The sequence below is a fragment of the Typopeltis vanoorti genome, chromosome 14 (assembly GCF_054136105.1).
Source record: "Typopeltis vanoorti isolate ZY-2024b chromosome 14, IOZ_Tvanoo_1.0, whole genome shotgun sequence".
NCBI lineage: Eukaryota > Metazoa > Arthropoda > Arachnida > Uropygi > Thelyphonidae > Typopeltis > Typopeltis vanoorti.
In genome coordinates, this window is record NC_143562.1 from 47,610,874 (window position 1) to 47,634,629 (window position 23,756).

At 34.9% G+C, this 23,756-nt stretch overlaps 1 protein-coding gene across 1 annotated transcript in view; it reads left to right on the top strand.

Moving 5' to 3' along the window:
* LOC150099429 (cytochrome P450 4C1-like) overlaps positions 1–23,756 on the top strand; it is a 70,774-nt gene that overhangs the window by 12,046 nt on the left and 34,972 nt on the right. Inside the window, exons 2-3 of the mRNA XM_090403609.1 lie at positions 17,244–17,356; positions 20,038–20,123. Coding sequence (XP_090259735.1) covers positions 17,244–17,356; positions 20,038–20,123 — 199 coding nt within the window. The remainder of the gene's footprint in view (positions 1–17,243; positions 17,357–20,037; positions 20,124–23,756) is intronic.

Here is a 23,756-nt window from a genome sequence, read left to right on the forward strand (position 1 = left end):
AAAATATTACAAAAAAGTGTTTGGACATAGTTTGGATTTTATCATTTTGAACAATTTCCTTCTGTGCAAGCAAAAATGTAAGTCGAACGTAATATATCTAGATTACAGAGAAGGAATCGCGTCAGCTTGTAGCATTGCTACAAGCTGACGCTCCTTCTTCAGCAAGTAAGAAATCAGCAGCCCGTTCCAAACTTCTGAGGTTGAGTTCTGGTAACTCAGACACCATCTTTCCGAATCTTTACCATCCACAGATAATAATAATTAAAAAAAAAAGCAACAAATGTTATATCTGCTCGACAAAATCTCAGAAGAGTCAGGAGATAGCAATCTAGTGTCATGAGTAGAAAACTGCTTTGTTCGTTCACCCTTATTTTAGGGTGTTCCATATTGTTCAAGATACTGTCTATAAATTTTGAACAGTATCAAAAATGTTCCTTTTCAGGATTACAGATATTGATACAGAGATGCCTGACTGTACTAATTCCAGTTTCTCTTGAAGAGGATTTTTTAAGTTGTTTTTATAACACAGAATAATATATTGCTCCACGTGACTAATAGCACATTTTCGAAGGAATAAAATAAAAATAAAACTAGAGAGAGAACCATCAAGACACTTTTGCTTTCTAGGTGTAAACACTTTTGTTTTATTAATTTAATTTTTTACGTCCACCACGACAAAAATTAGGAAATCTATAATACATTACTACTATATGTGGGGTAATTAACAGATATAAGATTAAACATGACTAAACATACCCACGTAACCGCAGTAATACGACTTTGTAATAAGTAAATACGTATCATTTCGTCCTACGTAACACAGGACATCTTCAGCACAATTAATTCAAACAATACTAGGAATCACATACAGTTAGGCGCATGCTTACAATGGAATCCCTCTATGCATGCAGTAGCGTGTTTTGAATGAAATTAAAATATATCTGAAAAAAAAAAGAGGGTTACATAAGACTAAACATGTTTTTTAAGCTTCCAATAAACTGGATGATGGCCTTGCGCTGCGCTATTTACAGAACCAAATTCATCAACCACCTGAATATTTTCATAAGCATTCGTGTCCGTCTGGGGATTCTAATCTGCAGCTACTTAGTAAAATAGAAGTCAGGCTTTCCAGTTAGCTGCCCAAGGTAATTGTTTCAATCAGAAAAATTATTTAAACCTGAAATCCCAGATTTTATCAAGCGATAACTAAGGCCCTGATTTTGTTTTGATTGGAAGAGCAGAAACAACTATGAAGTAAGTGCATTGCGTGTCTGATGTATTCCAGCCGCTTTGCCTGATCTGCATGGAGAAAAACGCGACTTCCTTGTAAGGAAAATCCATCATCTTACCTTGAGACAGGCTAACTTCAGTTGAAAAGCCACGATGAAGGTTCTCATAATACTGGATAGGTTTCAAACGTAGGTTTTTTTAAACTGAAGAAAACCGTTGCAATCTCCTCACACTGCGTTAGAGGGGGCATTTGCTTTGCAGATATCGCTACACTAGAGATATCTGCGAAGCAAATGTTCGTTGCTGATTTGTTTGTTTTGTGTGAGGAAGAGTGCTAATTTCTAAAAACGCAAAAAAAAAAAAAAAAAAAATTGGGATAATTCTTTTATTTTTAGAAATCGCAGCGATTTTTAATCTCTTGGTCACAGTTTCTTACAGAATAACGTTTTTTGGAAGAGCTGTTACGTCTTCAATTTTCCACATCTAGAAAATGTAAAAGTAATACTTGGAAGAGTTCCCACTGTTTGTCCTAGATTACTTGAAGGGAAAAATAAGAAATTTGACTACCTTCAGAACAGAACATTGAAAATAGCGTTATAATAACAGAATAGTGATAATAACAAGAGTTACATAACAATAATAATATAATATTCTATTATAGTCATTCACATGGGAAGAGAGAATAAAGTAAGATTAACTATTACTGTTATTATCAAAATTGATTTCTAATGGAATGAGAAAGAAAAGCAGTCAATATTACACAATTTTCAGAAACAACTACAGAGCAATCTTCAATCGTTCGGCCTGGTTAGCGTATCTGTACTCCAGCTAAAAGACTGCGTTTCGAATCCCACCTAAGGCAAGATGGGATTCGAATCATACATTCATTCATCCAAATATATATATATATATTTTTTTTTTAAAACATCGATTTAATGACTAAAAACCGTGATAACTTATAAAGATTTTAATAAGAATAATACGACTAGTTTCGGCTTATAACAGCCTTACTCAGGTATTCTTAAAGGAAAAGAATAGTAATAAACATTGAAGTATCTAAACAAACTGGAAATTACAGGTAAAAATTCCACACATATACTAGTTTCGGCCTGTAAACAGCCTTCTGCAGGAGACATTATAAAAGAAAAAACACTAAACATTGAGGGTTAAAAGACTATGAACAACACAGACAGTCTTTATAGATAATTAGCATGAAAACGTTGTAGTTGTATTTGAAGCTGTTCTTTCGTTTGTTGCATTGTTGGGAGAGTGCGTGTTAGCTGCATCACGTGAACGCCAGTACGTGATTACAGCTGATTGACTATCTGGGAGGTTGTAGCTTAAGTTGTTATTTAGATGGACAGGATTGAAGATGATTTCTCTAGATTCCACAATTTTTCTCTCTACTTCGTCACTGCAACGGAAGATGTTAGTAGATTTTTCCCAGCAGACTTTGTGACTTTGGTTATCGTCATTAGGATTAGCCGAGAAAAAGATATGACTTGATAGTGCACTCGCTCGCTGTCTCTTGTAAGTAATGTCTCTCATGTGTTCTTCCATACGCATTTCGACAGATTTGTCTGTCTGCCCAAAACAAGGAATATTGCAATCACATAATATTTTATATACACCAGGGTATTTGAGTTGATGATCACAAGGTTTTGGATGGCTAATTAAGGAACGGATCTTTGGAAGTGGAGTGAACAAGGTTCTGATATTGTATTTTCTTAGAACCTTTGCTAATTTGTGTGAAACAGTCTTATGTAAGGAATAGATATATTGCCTTTGAATCTATTTGTTTCTTCTGAGTGATGTCTAGGAGGATTAAGAAGGAATTTGTCAATGATTTTCTTGGAATATCCATTAACTTCGAAAGAAGTTTTCAGATGGTTTATTTCTGTAAGCAGTTCATTTGGGTCATCAAGAAGAGAACGGGCTCTATGTCCCAAGGTGGAATTATTCCAAGCTTATGAGGAGGGAAATAACAACTTAAGCTACAACCTCCCAGACAGTCATTCAGCTGTAATCATGTACTGGCGTTCACGTGATGCAGCAAACACGCACTCTCCCAACAATGCAACAAACGAAAGAACAGCTTCAAATACAACTACAACGTTTTCATGCTAATTATGCATAAAGACCTTCTGTGTTGTTCATAGTCTTTTAACCCTCAATGTTTAGTGTTTTTTCTTTTATAATGTCACCTGAAGAAGGCTGTTACAGGCCGAAACTAGTAGTGTGTTTATATTAAAACCTTTTTAATTAAATCTCGGTTCTAGTCATTTAATTCTTCATAAAACTATGTATGTTAACCGAATCAATGATCATTCTGTCATATATATATATATATATATATATATATATATATATACACACACACACACACTTTATCAATAAGGAATGGGTCACCATGGTAGAAGTAGACCCAACCCTTTCGCAATTGGAGAGGGCTTGAGGAAGATACAGGCTGAATATCATATCAATCATCAATAAAAGACGCTGATGTTAGATCACAATATTCAAATTTCGCTTTGCAGGAAGTCCCAGTTTTTATCAGGCGAAAATTTATTACAATTAAAAACTAAATTGTTTCACTGATATATATATATAATTAACGTGAACTTTTTCATATAGGTTACAAATTTCTCGTGCGAGTTACACTACAAACGCTTCTGCATAGTCGGCTAAATCATCCTCAGAGATTTTCTGGAACATTCTGTGTTGACCTAATGAAACTAGTTTTTGAAATTTGCCTATCGTAAGACCGTGTTTAGTAAATAAAAGTGCAGGTTGTTTAATAAAGACTCTGTATAAACAGAAGTGCGAAAATATTATTTCATGCAGTTCAGTTTTCTTGCTTTTTTTAAGGACAGAAAATAACACTAACCTTCAAAGATCCGAGTTTTTAAGTACAGACAATAACAGGCAACTATTTGTAAAATTTACAATAATTTTAGCCGATCGCTATTTTCTAAACAACTGGGGACCCAGAAATAAAAGAAAATAATGATTAGAATAATCAAATTGCAAAGAAACACTATGAACATAGATAAGAAAATAAATATATTTCCTTGCATTTCTCAATGAATAAAACGAAGTTATAAATTTCGGATACTGAAATATGAAATACACTCTGGGAAAAGTATGAAATACGAAATTAGAAAAAGTAGATATAATTCAGTTATTCTGAGCAACCGGGGTAAAGGGGGGGAGTAGGAAGGTCAGGGGTTGTGATTGGAATACTTCAAAACGAACATAAAATTTAAATCAATTCCCTATAGTGTCTCAGATAATTTCATCATATATTTTACAATGAAATGAGAACTCTACAAATAACAATTTATTTCGTTTTTCAACTGCAAGTTCAATTGAAATACTACTCAATATAAATGTATAGTATTGTAAAATTAGCCTTAAATTAAGAACGTAATCCAGTTTAACATAATGTCTTGTTCATAAAAGCAGAAAGAGTTGTTCACAAACAACAGTAGTGTATCGAAAAGCAAAGTGTATTTAAATCCGTAAGCATAATGATACGACATGCATATCGGAGTAGTGCAAGTAAAAAGCAAACCGTATTCCAATTGATAGCAGTTTTTTTTTCGAAAGTATTTTAAAATAATTGTTAAAAATTTTTAAAAATGTTCATGTGTTACATAAACGTTGAACGTTTTTTTTTTTGGGGGGGGGAGCGAGGTTAACCTAACTAATCATTCTGCAGATATTTCAGCGAATTTATTTTCAAGACGTTCAGTAGACAATTGTTACAAACGTAAATTACTTGCGAAGCATGCTCATGTATTTTAGTTTAAACTACGTAGGCTGTTCAATATGTAATAAGACTATATTTATACAGAAAACAGATTACCTTTAATCGTCATCATTTACATGGTCTTTTTCGATGTAACTACTGTGAGACGCGATGCATTTTTCCCAACGATGCGTCCACTTCTTAAACACATGTGAGAGTCCGTTTTTTGAGAGTTCTTTCAAAACCGACTCCGCAGCTTTTACAGATGCTTCGTTGCTTTCGAAATGGCGGCCTCTTAGTGGTTGCTTGAGCTGAGGAAAAAGCCAGAAATCGCACGGTGCGAGATCAGGACTGCATGGAGGGTGTGGTAGGCTATCTGTGTTGTTCTTCTGCAAAACGTCCACTACACAACCAGCAATATGTGGCCTTGCATTATCGTGGTGCAATAAGAAGCCATTCTTCAGCAATGGACGCTTCCTTTTGACGTGCTCGATGATAATCGCTGCTGTGTTGATCATTGTCTCTGTGATGGACGTTGAAGGTCTTCCCTCACGTTCAAGATCTTCCACATTTTGTCTTCTTTTCTTAAAAGTTTTATGCCAGCGAAAAACCCTTGCCCTCGACATTGCTTCATCGTGGAAAGCTTCGCGTATCATGTTAAAAGTGTCCGATGCCTATTTTTGCAAACGTACACAAAATTTAATCGCATAACGCTGTTCCAAGGACGCTTCCATTTCGAAGACTGGTCGCACCTCGTAGGCGCGCGGATGAGCACTTGCGTTTAGTCACGTGACACTCTGGCACATCAGCCCGTATACGCCATCTATCAACCCCTTTTGTTAATACAGACAGCAACATTTCTTTATTCCACAGAAATTAATATTGTGATGAGTGGTTTCGCCACAGTAAAATTAGTCTTATTACTTATTGAACAGCCCACGTAGTAGTAAAAGTGTAGCTACTTCCAAAATGCCACGTATCTAAACTAGCAGAAAAAATATTTTTCAAAGGTGCAGTGATTTCTTCTTTGTATTACAAGTAAATACTAGATGATAATAATAATAATAATAATAATAATATTATTATTATTATTAAGAAAGTATGCAGTATTCAAATAGTTGAGTTGCTTAGTGATCATTTTGCAAACGTGCACCATCTTGATTGTGATATTGCAGTGCCGAATGTTCATTGACTGATGAGAGTCTAGAGATAGACGAAATAGAGGTGTTTAGTATATCACAGAACCTTAATGCTAACACTCGCATTGAGTTAGTTGGTATATTAGCCCATGTGTTACGAGAATGTGCAAGAGAATTAGCACCTCCTATAATCAGGCTGTTTAATTTAAGTCTTCGTTCTGGTAAAGTACCAATAGAGTGGAAAGAGAGGAAAATAATTCCACTGCATAAGGGAGGCAACAAGACAGAGGTAGCAAATTATAGACCAATCAGTATATCTGGAGTGGTGGTTAAAGTTTTGGAGAAATTGATAAAACCTATTATTCAGGACTGGGTGAAAGCAATATGATACTTTATAAGAGGCAGTATGGTTTTGTGAAGGGTAGGTCTTGCCTCAGTAACTTGCATACTTTTTATAATAAAGTAACAGTGGAGTTGGATAAAAGATATCCTTACTCGGTGATACTGCTGGACTTTGCAAAGGCATTTGACAGGATTCCACAGGGAACTCTCTTGCATAAATTGGAGCGAATGTGTATGGATCCGAAGCTGGTGATTTGGATTAGAGAGTTGCTGGTGGATAGATATCAAAGAGTGGGTTTGGAAGAGCTGAGTCCAAGAGAAGACAGGTGACTAGTGGTGTATCTCAGGACTCAGTGCTTGGTCCTCAATTGTTTAATTTGTACATTAATGATATAGGAAATAATTTGAAAGGAAATATCCACTTGTTTGCTGATGATGCAAAATTAGGAAGAGCGATAATTCAATTCAAACGATGTAGATATTTTGCAAGATGACTTAAATAGGCTGACGGTATGGGCTAACGTAAATGGGGCTGTCAGTTTAACGTGGCTGAGTGTAAGGTGATGCACTTCGGTAGGATGAGATCACATGCTGGAGGATGAGGTGAATGGAAATGAATTGCAAGAAGTTGACGAAGCAAGGGACTTGGGAGTTATTGTGGACAGAGAACTTAAATTTAGAGCATATTGCAACGGTTACCAAAACATCACATCAAATTACTCGGTTGTTTGAAGAACATACTGATAAGCAGGGATGAGGAAGTTATTGTTCCACTTTATTAGGCATTAATAAGAGACTGCATTTGGATTATTGTGCACAGATCTGGTCACCTGGATTTCTTGGTGATGAAGAAATGGTGGAGAGGATTCAGAGGCGAGTTACAAAGATTGTTGCAGGTCTATTGGATGTTTCCTACGAGGATAGATTGAAGGTGTGTGGGCTCCAAAAACTAACTTATAGAAGCAGGAGAGGAGATATAATAGAGGAATATAAATTATTAAAGGGATTTTATAGGATTGATACTGATGATTTTTTAAGATCAGTGCAGGAAGGCAGAGAACAAGGGGCCATCCCTTGAGATTGTGTAAGAGTGTGGTTAACAAGGGTGTTAGGACTAGATTTTTTGCTTGGAAGGTTGTGAATGGGTGGAATGCGTTGCGAGAAGTGGTTCTGAATGCTTCGTCTGTGAATGAATTTAAGGAGAAGTATGAGAGGTATTGTGTGAACAATGGTTAGTGTGTCAATGTAGGGGTCTCCCGCGATGAGTCTTTTGACTCCATGGAGACACCGTTATAATAATAATAATAATAATAATAATAATAATAATATTTTCTTTTTCATTTTGTGATCATTTTAGAACGAAATGTTATGTAAAATGTTTTATTTAATTTGTTTTTTCAAAAGAAAGTTCGTATGATTATTTTCTTGCTATTTTTGCCAACTGAACCTCAGAAATAATCATAATAATGATAACAATTGTAGCGAATTCCCAACCTTTATGACCTCTTGGGTTAGAAGAGTGAACTGGGTGAACTGGATCACCTGAAATTTCCTCTAATAGGAAATTCCAAGTCATTTCCGTTGTTTCCATGATTTATATTCACTTTGCAAGATGTGATACTCAAAATATTGTGTAAATTATTTTCGCGCAAATTTCCAAAGTTCATGATATGATTACTCAGAGATGAACATGTTTACAATAGCATTCAAAATCTTTTTGCTAGGCAGAAAAAGTGGTGTCTGTCTGTTCCAAAATACAAAGGGATCTTATACTTGAAAGCACCTCATCTGAATTTGTTCAGGAAAAAAAAAATCTGGATAAGTGTCTTAAGTGCGTAGAAAATGGTGAAAGATTACAAAAGTAAATAAACATTCTCAAATTTGGTACGCGTAATCCCTAATCCCCATTCACACTTTTGCAAAATATTAATATCACTATCTACCTAATATCTAAGTAAGAAGATAAAATATTAACATTTGTTAAAAAAAATGGGAATTTACTGATCAGTAAAACACACAATATTAATTATAAAAATCAAGTAGCTATTAGATCCAGCATTATTTCAAAGTCGAATGTCGAAACTATGAATATTTAGTAAAATAAGTTGATCAGAGAGCTTACGGGAATACCCCCACTGGCATTTCCGAGTCACTCTACCACGGATCACTTTAGAAAACATGAACGCTCTCCAGGCTTCCATACATTCGCTTTCACTGGCCTCTTTTCAGGTTTTTTTACTTTCAAGATTTCAATGGCCTCTTCCGCGCTAGAGCGACTCGTAAATGCCGGCGGGCGTATTCCCGCAAGCTCTCTGATCAACTTATTTCACAAATCTTTCATAGTTTCTACATTCAGCTTTGAAATAAAGCTGGCTCTAATATCCACTTGGTTTTTATAATTTTTGCATCGCTGAACTGAAGCTTTTTTTGGCTCTTTATTTTAGTAAACACAAAATATTAATTTCACTGTATACAGAATAAAAATATAAAAAGTGAAATAAAATGTAATTAAATAAATATTACAGAAATGTAGAAAGAAACTATATTTTCTAAAATATTATTATCATCATCAAACCTGCATGGAGCCAAGAACTCAGTGGGAGGTCCCACTATTACACACACACACACGCGCACGCACGCAGTTTATCATACCGTCTATAATAAATTCTATGATAATATATTCACTTTGTTTATGTTTATCTCAATCACAATAAAAGAGGTCAGTGATGTAGCTACAGCTTTTGCCGCCCAGGACGATCCCTGAGTTTGCCGCCCCTCTCGCTACACACCAAAAATACTACAAAAAGTCAAAACGACGTATAGGGAAATAAATTAAAACACTATGTTTATTTTTGAAGTAAAACTTTAATATCAACATTCTAAAATGTTATTTTTCTTGCTTTTCTGTTAGCAGAATCGTCGATGACATTGGCGAAGTCTGTTTCATAGTAATGTAGGTAATTCTTACTCAACTTTATTTAGAAAAACTCCTCTCATAACTAGCAACCACAATTGTGAGGAAATATCGCAGTAGTATTACAATATTTGGAGAGTTCTCGAGATTGTATTTTAGAATTAACCACAAAAGTTCAAAAAGGTTCAAAATGCTCCAGGGGCGGACAAGTCCCCTTAGCTACGCCTCTGCAAGAGGTTAAAAACTAGTAGTAATTTGAAATGGTGTAATGTTAGATAATCCGAAAAGATATACCTCAAGTCTCAAGAAAGTTACATATGTCCCTTGATTATATAAATTTTAATGAATTTTCATTTTTGGAACCTGTAGTAATTAAATGTCATTTTTAGTTTTCTAATTCGAAAAAATGTAACATAAAGGAAAATTATTCATTCCCTGTGAGACTTCAAAAGGAACTATCACGTATCCTGATGTTGCAGACTGATTTTCTTACTCAACATTTATTTTAGAAAGTACTGTAATTTGTCAAGCTTTCTCTGTTTATATTGCTGCCGAGCAAGGAATAAATTGCTTGTTATTTTGATGTCAGCCATAATTTATGTTGCATACACAGGTATACTGATTTTAAGTAGCTAGCAATTAGGGCTATTTTCATTTCAAGGTCAACTGATAGAAATTATTTAGTCTTCCTGGTACCGAACTTAATCCTAATTCGTTGCTGTTTATGATGTTTTATTTTCCTGCTTTCTTTGAAAGTTCTCCGTTCGTTAAAATATCCTCCGCAATATGCAAAAAATTCATCGAAAACAGTTCATCAAAAGACAATTCATCAAACGACAATTCACCCACAATTTAGCGGGAAAAAAGAGAGAATTAATTGAATAAAATCATTCGAAAAACAATCAACCAACAACAGTTAACAGAAACAGCAAATCATCTAAACTCAGTTCCTCCAAAATGAAATTTGCCGAAACGTATTTCATCGAAAACTCACAATTTATTCGAACTGCAAATAATCGAATGAACAGTTCACCGAAGAATGAATTATAAGGAAATTTCATTAAACCGGGATCAAATTGATCCTATACTAAAGTGTGAAGTAACGAAAAAAAATAATGATATCAAACATCCAACAATACAACATTGGCATAACATTACTTCACAGGCAAAGGAAACTTCGAAGAAATAAACAAGTGATGCACATCTAGGATGGTGGATAAAAGCGATGGGGGCTATATATGCAGTACTTAAATCTTGTCATCTCTGTGTCTGGCTCCCAGTGACGACGAGACCTCAATAAAGGCCGGTCTGGGTAGTGGCCCTTTCCTTTAATGCATAGCATCATACATCTCCGCAAGGGGATGTGCTTTCTTTGCATTAGGGGAGATACTAAGGGAAAGTGATCAGAACTTACTCCATCTTTACCACCACGAGTTGCCTCAGACCTGAACAAAGTTCATGCGCAAACTTGACTTACTTGTCTGTTTGCTTACTTGGGATAAATGATTAAAACCAAGTTTGTAAAATTGCTACCAAAATATCATTTTGATAGCATGAATCACCTTCTCGTGATTCACCCTGTTGAGTATCTACCTGTGATACCGAAGATATTGATACCGACTAAAGTGTATTCTTATTATCTTAAAAGCCATAATGCAAAATGATGGCGCAACATGATAGCATTTCATGCTAGCTGGGGCTTCTCCCAGTTGAACAAGACCCAATTGTTTTCGTCACGAAAGTAGGACGCAATTTACGAGTCGCCCTAGCGAGGAAGAGGCCAGTGAAACCTTAAAAAATGGACCAAATTAAAAAGCGAACGATGACGTCAATGTATGGAAGCCAACAGCAAAAAAAGTCAGCCACTGAAACATATCCCAATTCAACATATATAATAATATTGCAGTCTTGACAGATAACAGAGTAACTGAGAAGAAAATTGTCGATGAGAAGTTAGTAATGATGTAAACTTTTCATGCAGAACATCCTATCATGACATCCTATGCACTCTTGAGAGTACATAACAGAAATCAAAAATGGCGGTGGCTTCACCATTTAGTGGAATTATCATGAATAATCACTAGCAAATTTTCTGACCTTTTTGCCACGAAATTCACGTGGATTATCATCACGACACGATCCCAGTTTTATTTTTTATGTTTACTCTTCATACCATAATTATTATTATGGTATGGTATGGTATGGTATGGTATGGTATGGTATGGTGCAATTATTATTATTATACATCTTTCGAAACGTAAGGATTCCCTCAAATAATAATAATAATAATAATAATAATTATTATTATTATTAAGTGACATCCGTAAAAGTTATTATGGGATGAATTTTATTCAGATTTGTTATTTGAATCCTTTACAAAAATTTATCGAGTCATTCCAATTTTAAGTTTAATTATATTCAGAGCTGCAAAGGGACAACGTGTCGAAATTATGTGTTGCAATAAATCTGTGACTTAATGAAATTATAAACTACGTGACTGGGAAAACTTAGATATTGTCTGCAAAGTTCAGTTTTAGATATAACAGGTTCACTTTTATTGGACAATTTCGGCAAAGAAATTTCGAAATGATATGAATAGTTAGGTAATATTAGGTATTGTTACTGAAAACTTTAAAACTATATTTCACAGGAAAACTACTCTTTTGATGTATTATGAAAGGAATTCATCGAAACTTATGGATAATTACATTTTTCGATGAATTGCTTTTGCAAAGAATTGTCGTACGATGAAATGCCATTAGTAAAATATCTTTAGATTAACTATTTTCGATCAATTTTCATGGAATTGCCTATACAGTATCAATGTGTTATAGTTTCTGCAAGCTCTCGTGTGTAGAGCTGATATACAAAAACAAGGGATGCTCTGATTATGAAAACGATAGTCAAAAGTTGAATTTTTACATTTTTTTTATAATGGCATTTTTATATTGGCATTCAAAAACACACAAAAGTCACAGGATGCAGTTCGAAAGTGTAAAGTTATTTAAATGCAATTAAACTTGGCATTACCACTAAAGCTTCATAGATTCACATTATGGTTACTAACATAACCAACACGGTAATAAAATACACTGAGAATAACTCGGCCTGTAATCCTAAACATTAAATCAACACAGGATTTACTGATGACCAAGATTAAACACTGTTTTCCCCAGAAATGAATTCCTGCCCCCCTTTTTTTTGTCCAGTCCTTTACAACACATTTTCCTCCTTCCTTGCTCACGTATGAGTAATGGGGAAAAAGAAAATAAGAGAAAAAAAAGACATATTTGTTCTTTCGCAGAAAAGACTAGACACTTGACGTCCTTTTAATTCACATATTCAGAGTATAAGTTAGAAGGACAGCTGCAAACACCACCATAAATGATGAATTACATTCATTAAGGACACCCAGTTTTGGAATCAACGATATACAAGAGTTTCTACTTCTATCGTTCTGTGACAAACAGCTATTTGTGTTAAGAGGAAAATGGTATAATTATGTTTTTATGTCCTTGCTGGTTTTTTTACAAAGAGTTTTCTTATAGTAGTTATGCCACTCAATTGAATGCAATCATTTTAATAAGTGAACTATGTTAGGTAGTTATCAGTAATTTGCAAAGATTTTCCTCAAGTAATTCAATGAAAGTCCAGCACACGCTTCTCAACTTCCTCCCCCCCCCTCTTCTCCGCAGATATACGTTCAGGTTTTGATACTTCATGCATACAAGTGTAGTTAGAGGCTATAAATAAAACATGATAACATTTCCATTGAATATGCGTTTTTCTGTTTATTTGTTTTTGTCTTTATATATTAATCTCACACATAAGTGCAGAACTAATAAAGCATTAGTGACATAGAGTGCTAATGATCTTCACCGTTATTTTTGATCGCATTGGGAGGAGGGTGATAGACGGTTGCTTGATGTAGACTTTTCTCTGTTGTCTTTGAAAAGGGCTTAATATAGGTTTGCTTCCATGATGTAAATAGATGTGGGAGAAATATGAAAGAGAGTCTATAAACGATATATGATACATGCTAATTCTATATCTGACTCAAGGAAAAACTAGGGAATATGTACTCTCAAAATTAAACTTTAAATCAACTTGAAACTTATTAATGAAACTTATTAACTAAAAAAAATCAGGGCCTTTAAGGAGTTTCCAAGACTGCTGTTGCACATTACCGACCTATCAGCATATCGGGAGTCGTTGTCAAGGTTTTGGAGAAAGTAGTCAAGAGAAAAATACAGGAATCGATAGATGAACATGGGATACTGTATGGGGGACAGCATGGTTTTGTGAAGGGCAGATCATGCCTCAGTAACTTGCTTTATAACACAGTGACGGCTGAACTGGATAAGGGTAATGGGTTTACAATGATCCTACTCGACCTTGCTAACGCCTTTGACAGGATACCACATGGAATTCTAATCAGTAACTGCAGCAGATGGGGGAATGGATATATTTGTTGGTGAGAGGGGTAGGAGGGTGGTTGATGGAGAGATATCAGAGAGTAGTTTATTCAGCAGTAGAGTCCAAGAGACGGCTTGTGACTAGTGGTGTGCCACAGGGTTCTGTTCTTGGATCACTACTATTTAATTTGTTCATTAACGGTATAGGAAAGGATCTGATAGGAAGTGTTCACTTGTTTGCTGATGATGCAGAGTTGGGTAGAGCAATAGTGAATGCACAGGATGTCAAAATTTTGCAGGATGATTTGGATAGATTGGAGGACTGGGCTAACGAGAATGGATGTCAATTTAATGTGGCAAAGTGTAAGGTTATGCATTTTGGAGTGAAAATATTAGGAGCAGTATATCACATTGATGGAACCGTACTCCAGGAGATTGATGAGGCCAGAGATTTTGGGAGTGTTGGTGGATGGAGAGTTGAAGTTTAGGGGGCACATTGCAAAAGTGGCTAAATCAGCTCATCAAATCACTTGGTTACTGAAAAATACTTTAACAAGCAGAGACAAACAATTTATTGTTCCTCTATATTGGGTCCTGATAAGACCCCATCTGGCTACTGTGCCAAGATATGAGCGCCAGGGTTTCTTCTTGATGGGGAGGAGGTGGGGAGGATCCAGAGACGAGTGACCAAGATGGTGGCAGGTCTGTGGAATAAACTTTATGAGAACAGATTGAAGATTTGTCGGTTGCAAAAATTAGTTGATAGGCGGAAAAGGGGTGATATGATTGAGACATTCAAATTACTGAATGTCTCAATAAAATAAGGGTTTATATAAGATTAATTCGGAAGATATTTTTCAGAACAGGACTGGTGGTGGGAGGACTAGGGGCCATCCATGGAAACTGGGCAAGAGTGTGGTTAGCAAGGGGTGGAATAAGCTGCCAGAGTCTGTTGTGGGTGCCACGACTGTGAATGAGTTCAAGGCGAAGTATGGTAGATACTGTGTGAATGTTAATAGCTGTTCTTGACATGATGTTTTGGGCCTTCCTCGATGAGTCTAAGGACTCCTTGGAGTTGCCCGTAATAATAGTAATAATAATAAAACATTGTTGCTAGCATGAAGTAACTTTTTTCCAGGAATGGTCGGTAATGATGAGTCGCTTAACGGCAAGAATTTTCCTTCTAAGAGAGACACATATTTACGTAGTTTACTTATTGCAGAATACTTAACAGGAAATATTAATGGATAAGTGTGCGTGACATTTTAATTATACTTTCACAAGGTTTGGAAAATTCTAAGAATTAGAATTCTAAAAATTCTAAGAATTCTAATTCTTAGCATTTAGTTTAAGTCTTAGTTTCATTTTTAATTCTTAGCATTTAGTTTAATTCTTAGTTTAATTTTTAATTCTTAGCATTTAATTTAGTTCTTAGAATTCTAACAATGATAAGAACTAAATTAGATGGTTTTAGTGACAAGCAGTGCTTTTTTTTTATTGACGGAACGACTTACAGAAACGTGACAAGTATCGCATACTCGAAATGAAAGATAAACCAAAAGAAGGAAACGTTACGTTCTGCAATTGAGAAAGTTAGTTGTGTTTCCTGCTGTGCAGCGTATCTGTTGATTGCAGGGGCGGCTCGTGCATAGGCACTGCGAAACTGCAGCATCCCCAAATTTTCTCGATATATAAATATATTTATTAGTTTATTTATATTTGCTTGTAATATTTAATTTTATCATCAACAATCCTATACAATTCTCTTATTTTGTATAAAAAATAATAAAAATCCATCTTGTAGCACTTAGGAGGGCGAAGGACGCTAGCAGCACCGTGTTTACCACAGTGTCATATTGCTACGCGAGCAAGCATATGCACGTCACAGTGAGATGCCAGCTATTAGCTTAATGGCACTGTCCGTCGCGCAGTTCCACTTTTATTTAATCGCAGTTTGCGCCAGTAGTAGAGTGTTCGTCGTGTTTACTCCGTCTCCATAAATATTTGGACATTATAATTAAAGACAAAACATTTGTTATAGTTTTTATTTTTAAACGTTATTGGGGTTACGATAATGGATTTTATTTTTAAGTTATTTTGAATTATACTAAACTGTATAATTTTATCGATAATAAAGAATTTTTTTCATGTTTAATTTTTTTAAAAAATTTTTTACCATAATTTTGATATTTTATCCAAACACGTATACACTGTACTTACAGTATATTTCGAAAGTTGCAGCACCCCCACGATTTCAAGCCACGTGTTGCCACTGGTTGATTGTAAAGTAACTTAACTTATAAATGAAAATATTAGTCGAACCTTTAAACTATGACCAGAACGAAATGCTGTTACTGATGATGATAATAAAAAGAAAATACGAATAAATACTCGAAAATCTTTATCGTTTTTACCATAAATTCGACAGAATTAGAATCCGTTGAATCAAAATAAGGAATAAAGTGATAATCAAGACTTAAAGGAATTACGCTGTTAGCATAAAAAGCAAATCACACGATTATTGCATTATAGAACAAAGAAAAATTTGCTGTAAAGAGCAAAGAATACCATCCAGTCAATGCAATGTATCTGCATATTAGAATTTTAGTTCCAATACAGAATGTTAAAGTAAATTATATAATTAACGTTTCAAAATTTTATGTCAAATAAGGAAGTTTATCAAATAATATTGTCTTTAGCAATGTAGCTTTTATTAATATTACTTTTTGGGAAATAGCGTTTGCATTTAGAGAGCTAGACGCCAGTAAGAAAGGTTTGATTTTAGTCACTGACTAGAGGAACTTTGTCTAAGTCTTTCTCTGATTCCAGAGTTAGTCGATCTCTGCACGAGCAAGTGTTTTTTTTTTTTTTTTGGAAAATCGGGTTTTCCATAAAATGAAGAAAATCGACCATAGAACCCATATTATTTCAGACAATAATATATTATGTTAACGTTAGGGGACCGTAAGAACGGCAGGTATTTGTCATACTCTCGTCACTAGATACCGCTTAATATAAATAATAGTTTGTGCCGGCTTTCTGTGACTTGCTAAGGTGGGGATTGACTTCCACTTCCTGTCTAAAAGATAGATAAGGCTAAAACGGCCTTGCCTGTTTCCTATGGGAAATAAAAAGGCGTTAACAGATTGATTTATTTCTTTATTTTATTTTTATATAGCTTTTAATAATATAATACAGAATCGAGTGTCACAAATCCTTGTATTGATTTTTTTACTCGAAGACCTCGAAACAAGTTCCTTGCTTTCATGCTATACAAAAGAAAAGCATGAAGATATGAAAATGTCATTGTGATGTCTCTAGGGAACTAAGTTAATGTTTGTAGATTATTAATGTGGTTTTAGAGGTCTCCTGTATGATCCTATATATTTATAAAATTATAAGATAGTTGTTAGTTGATTTATCATAACTTAATTTTTCCTTTTCTTTTATAGATATCTTTCAGGAAATTTGTGCGATATGTCACCTGTTTCGGAAGGAGGGGATGGCACTGTTTTGGTTTCCAATGCGTCCAGTTATTATATTTTTCCGGGCAGACCATGTAGAGGTGGGTAAAAAAAAATTGCACATTTATTTGTATAAATAATTATTCTTTACTGGACACGATCTCTTTATAAATATACCACAAATTAAGCAATGTTTCATTAAAGTAGACAAAGAGCATAGAAGTATTCAATTATTAATTAGATATTTATGATATCAAGGTAATATGTTGACAATTTTCACATTCTCACTCTTCGCTGCTACCTCTGCACTAAAAGAAACTCAGGTATATGAAGAGGAGGTATTAGAGCTGTTGCACAAACTGAATAAGAATTCAGCAATAGGGACTGATGGGATATCAGCAAGGATGTTAAAAATGTTCCAGCTGAACTGGCTATTCTTTGACCTCAGAACAGGGAAGATCATGATAATCCCATTGCACAAGGGTGGTGCAAACACCGGTGTATCCAACTATCGACCAAACAGTATCTCAGGAGTCGTGATGAAGATTTTGGAAAAACTGATCAGGGTTCGATTTCAGAAGTAGGTTGACAATGAATCTCTACTTTGCAATGAACAGCATGGGTTTACTAAGGAAAGTTCATGTTTAAGCACATTCTATAATAATGTCACCATTGAACTAGACAGGAGGAACGGATACACCATGCCTGTTTTGGATTTTGCTAAGGCTTTTGACAGAATACAGCAGAGAAGACTGTTGCATAAATTGGAAAATATGGGCTTGGATTATAAAACATTAGCGTCGATAAGAGGATGACTGACTGACAGATATCAAAAAGTGGTATATTGGGTGATCTGAGTCTGCAAGATTTAAGGTAACTAGTCCTGTAACACAAGAATCAGCCCTTGGTCCACTGTTATTTAATCCGTACATTAATGATATTGAGAAGGATTTGACGGGTGACATACAGCTATTTGCTGATGATGCAAAGATAGTTAGGATAATCAGGAATGTTGCTCATATGCGGTACTTGCAGAATGATTTGAATAGGAATTGTGGGCATCTGAAACTGGATGTCAGTTGAATATCAGTAAATGCAAAGTCATTCACTTCGGCGTGATTGATATCCAATGTCGTATTCTATTGGTGGGGTTATGCTAAAGAAACTTATTAGGCAGGGATCTTGTAGTGTTAGTGATATCACGTTGACGTTCAGAGGGCCATGTAGTAAAGATTGTAAATATAACTTAACAGATAATTGCAATGCTGAAATGAACTTTGATATGCAAAGATAAGGATGTCATTTTTCCTCTTTACAAGGCCTTGATAAGATATCACTTGGACTCACTTGGTTTCCTGGTTTCTGTGGTGATTCTCATATAGTGGAGAGAGTGTAAAGGAGAGTGTTAAAATGATATCAGGATTATGGAATACTGATTATGAAGACAGACTGAGACTGAGAATTTGTAGACTGCAGACCTGGCAAAGAGAAGAAATAGGGATGATATGATTGAGACTTGCAAACTTCTGAAAGAATCATACAGGGTTTCAATTGATGGAATTTTTCACTTTATGGAGTGTGGGGAAAGGACGAGAGAGCATCCATAGAAGCTGAGAATGAAGGCCGTCAAGAAGGTTGTGAGAGCTAGATTTTTTTCTCTGAGAGGGTGGTGCGTAATTGGAATGGATTGCCATTGGATGTTGTGAGTGCAAGCAGTGTGAATGAATTCAAGAATAAGTATGATAGCTGGTGTATGTAGTATGTGGCCTCCCTCGATGAGTCTCTTCCATGCTAATTAATCCTTGCTAATCTTCTTATCCATGCTAAATCTGACAGCCGAATATTTGTAGTAATCAAACCAGCTACTGTACGCATAGAGGGATTCCATGATAATCTTCTTATCCGTGCTAATTAAATTAAAATTAAAATATATCCGATAAATTTATTTTATACAATTGAGGATAAAAATTTCCCAAACCTTTGGGATAGTGAGACAGTCATTAAAATTAAGATTGGATCTGTGAAGTAAGGCATCAGCACTTTCTTTATATAAACGCTCATGTTTATATAAAGATCTATAAGCAAAAACACCAGAACACCGTAATGGCTGTCTCATCTCAAAGGGCTGGGAAATTATTATCCTCAATTGTATAAAATAAATCTATCAGATATATTTTGATTTTAATTTAATTTTAATTACAGCCGAATATTTCGAGTCCTCAAACTAGCTACTGTACGCATAGAGGGATTCCAATGTAAGCATGCGCACTGACTGTTCCTTTGAGTGTAATTGATAGTATTGTTTGAAATAAATGTCTTAAGATACTTAAGACAAAATATCTACATATTATTAAAATTTAATTCTTGTTTGAATTTTTAGTTATGAATATCCCACAGGTCTCACTATATAATACTATAAAATAACGGACAAATCTTAGTTATTGGAGATAAATAAATATGGTTCCTATTTTAATCAATTTTATATATTTTAAATTCATTTTAATATGGGATTATTTCAAGCCACTTCAGGCCTCCAATAAGCTGCACGATGAAATTCATCTTCCACCTAAAGACAATCACAAACATCCACGCTCACGGTGGAATTCGAACCTGCAGCCTGTAGGTTGAATGGGGGGTAGGGCGCTAACCACTCAGCCAACCAGGCCCGCAAATGGTACGACAAATGCAATTGAACAAATGAACCAACAACAACAACACACATTGTGGTATTGAAGAGAGAACCTATTAAATGCTATAATATATTTTTTCTCTCGATTTACAGGTAATTCTAGGAAGCAGCAAAATCTTGGACAAATCAGAGGAATATAATTTAATAAAACCATGGCTCGGTTTAGGATTACTCACCAGGTATGATATCTTTACTTATTTATTTTTCATTTTTATTTTATGATTTATTTAAGAATTGATCTTTCTTCAGTTAAAAAAATATTAAAAGTTAATTTTTAATGCTGATTATTTGCTTTTTAAACAGATTTAATTCTGGCTAATAATTAAACTAAATAAATAAACTAATAAATAAACTAAACCTTAGAAGACGGTTTATTAAGTCTAAATAATGTTACGCTATGTCCCAATATTTTAAAATTATTCTATCTTCTTTTCATAAGTAAAGCAAAAAGGTTTAACTATGTTTCAAAATTAATTGGACGTTGATAAATTAATGTTTTACAGATCTATCAACTACCAAGTTGTATCTTTATTTGCATCCTATTTTAGTGGCTTTTAACTCCATGCATGACCATGTAATTTGAAATCTTGGTAACATCATTTATGAATGAGTACCAAGAAATACTGTGTTTATTCAGGAAATGTTGTTTGACAGCACTGCAGGCATTCTGTTTTTAAGTTGTACTTTTATGATGCAAAATTCGTTACTCAAGGTCAAAAAGATAATAATACACCGGCATACAAAAATAATTATATTTCACAATAGCATTCTTGTATCGTGAGAACTTGACATGCTATTACTGAACTTACTAAGCCTATCATAACTAGCATAAGGAGTGGACATCTGTATTTTGGCTGATTTTTCCGTTTAAATTGCGCAGTTGAAATAAAACTTTTAACAGTATTCCTATCTACTAATTTTCATTAAATTTGATCAAACCAGGAAGGAATTATTAATTTTATATTTCATTTTCAATATATTATTCACAAAACTAATTATAATGAACAAAAATCTTTTGATGACAATGTCTTTTAGTTGATGCTGATGTAATAACAAAAATTACTGCACTATAGCACACGTCTGTCTGTTACCGTATAAAGTTGCATTGATATGCTGTTATAATGATTACACGTAAGAAAGCTTGAAATTATTCAGAGATGACCCTTCATGCTTACACCGCGTCAGAATATATTATGCAAATTATGGAAACAACTACCGCGTTAGAGTAAAACTTTAGTTTAATATAAACCAAAATAGACACTCGACGTTTCGACTTTTACACGAAGGTCATCATCTGGAGTATACACATATACATACAAAGAAACAAGCAGCATTACAATGTACAACGGCATGCTAAAGTTACTGACCAACCGTTACAACTATTATTATTATTATTATTGTTGTTATCCATTAGGTTACAAAATAAATTTAGCTGGAGAGCAACATGTTTATAAAAGGAAAAAATTAATAAATAATAAATAAAAGAAGCATTACTTATATAAATATACATATTAATTACAGCAAACTGGTATGGACAGTGGCCAATAAAAGCTGAAAAATTGCTTAAAGATCTAAAGTCTGGGTATGCTGGAAACTAAGCGGGCTGAATGTGTACCATCCAAATTCTTGGAATTTTTATGCCATCTTTATTGTTAAGATTGGGGATGGTTAATCTAAATTTCACAAGCTTCTTTAAATTTTCGGTTTTAGTATGATGTAATGAGCAAGTATTTTCCAATCAATTTGGTGTAGTGTTAAGAGCGTGATATGAGAGGCCTGCTTCACCAAAATTGTTAAATTTAATGTGTCATTTGTGCTCTTTTTTTTACGGATAGCGATTGTACGTCTAGTTTCCCCAATATAACGTAAGTTACAGGTGCAACAGATGCAATAAACTCTAGTATGTGCTAATGATGGGAGAGGATCCTTAGAGGAGATGATTATGCTTTTTTTTTTTTTTTAATTTTAAAGGTGGTTTAAAAGTGGCATTAAGGTCGTGATGGTGTAGGATTATATTAATTTTCTCTCTGATAACCCTTTAATGTATGGGATAGCTATGGATTTACTGTAATCTATATTATTTTTTTGATGAAGTTTTATGAAGAACTTTATCAATAGTATTTTGGCTATAGCCATTATTTATAAATGTATTGCTAATAATTTTTAATTCTTGTTTAAGAGTTTGTTCATTAGAGCAAAATTGTTATAGTTTTGTTTTTTAGGGTATCGATGACTCCAAAGTTTTGCGGAGGGTGGTGATATGAGTTAGCATGTATATATTGGCTGGTATGTGTAGGCTTGCGGTAAACAGTGAAGGATAGACAGCCTGAGGGAAGATGTGTGAATAGTGTATCCAGGAAAGGGAGCGACTTCTGATTTTCAATTTCAATAGTAAATTGTATGCGCTTATGTTGTTTGTTCAGGGGCTAAGGAATGTGTTTAACGTTTGGCATCGCGTGGCGAAATAACGAAAACATCGTCAACCCATCTAAGCCAAACTGTAGGTTTTGGAGTAAAGGAGTCAAGAGCATGTTGCCCAGAAGGTTCCATAAAAAAGTTAGCAATTGAGGGGGGGGGGTAGAGGAGACTAAATGAATTTTACCTAGAAAAAGAAGGTACGGCACATGGGACGTACCTTCTTTTTGTAGATAAAATTCATTTTGCCACACGAAGTAACCGGAACGTAGTACATGGACAAAGAGAGCCGTAATGTCTGGCGGAAATTTGTTGTTTAGGAGAGGAATTGTGTCATTAATTGGGACATTTGTGAAAAGGACAGAAACTTCAAAACTGACTAATAAATCATCTTTGCCGAGTGCTATGTTTTTAATTTTGTTTATAAAGTGTTGTGTGTTCTTTATATAGGAGGGGGAATGACCTACCAACTCCTTGAGTTTTGATGCTAATTTCTTAGCTAGGTGATAATTCTTCTTCTTCTTCTTCTTCGTCACAACCCCCATCTAGGGCCTTGATCTCCCATTTTTTTGGTTTCATAACTCACTACGAGGTGGGGTTGTTACCCCACTCTCAACCATGTGTAATTATCTGTGAAGCGTTGTGTTCTTAAGACCGGTTTGCTGCTTTGCGGGAGGAAAAAAACCAGTTAAACTGGGAAGAAAAACTCCGCTGTCCACGCCCAAGAGCGGTTAACTTGGCTATGTCTGAGAAAGATCCTTAGCTCCTCACGTCAGCGACGAGAATCGAACACACGACACTCCTTTCCGAGGCATATGGTTGCGGATCGCGTAACCACTTGGCTAACCGAGCGACAGGTGATAATTAGGACTGTCTATTCCCTTAACTATCGGCCGAAGCGGAACGTTATGCTTGTGTACCTTGGGAATACCATATATTCTGGGAGAAGGGGTGTAATGGAATATACGCGTTTTTTAACAGTGTCTGATGGCCAAGAAGGGACAGACTTAAGTAACTTCACAGTTTTTTCTTTATCCTATTCGTCAGATTATAGTTGACAATACTATATCAACACCAAATATATGGTGCTTGTTCCCAAGTACACAAGCATAACTTTCTGATTCGGCAGATAGTTGAGGGAACAGACAGCCCTAGTTATCACCTAGCCATGAAATTACGTAAACACTCAAGGAGTTAGTAGGTCATTCCCCCTCCTATGTAAAGAACACACAACACTTTATAAACAAAATTAAAAACATAACACTCGACAAAGATGATTTATTAGTCAGTTTTGAAGTTTCTGTCCTTTTCACAAAATGTCCCAATCAATGACACAATTCCTCTCCTACACAACAAATTTCCGCCGGACATTACGGCTCTCTTTGTCCATGTACTAC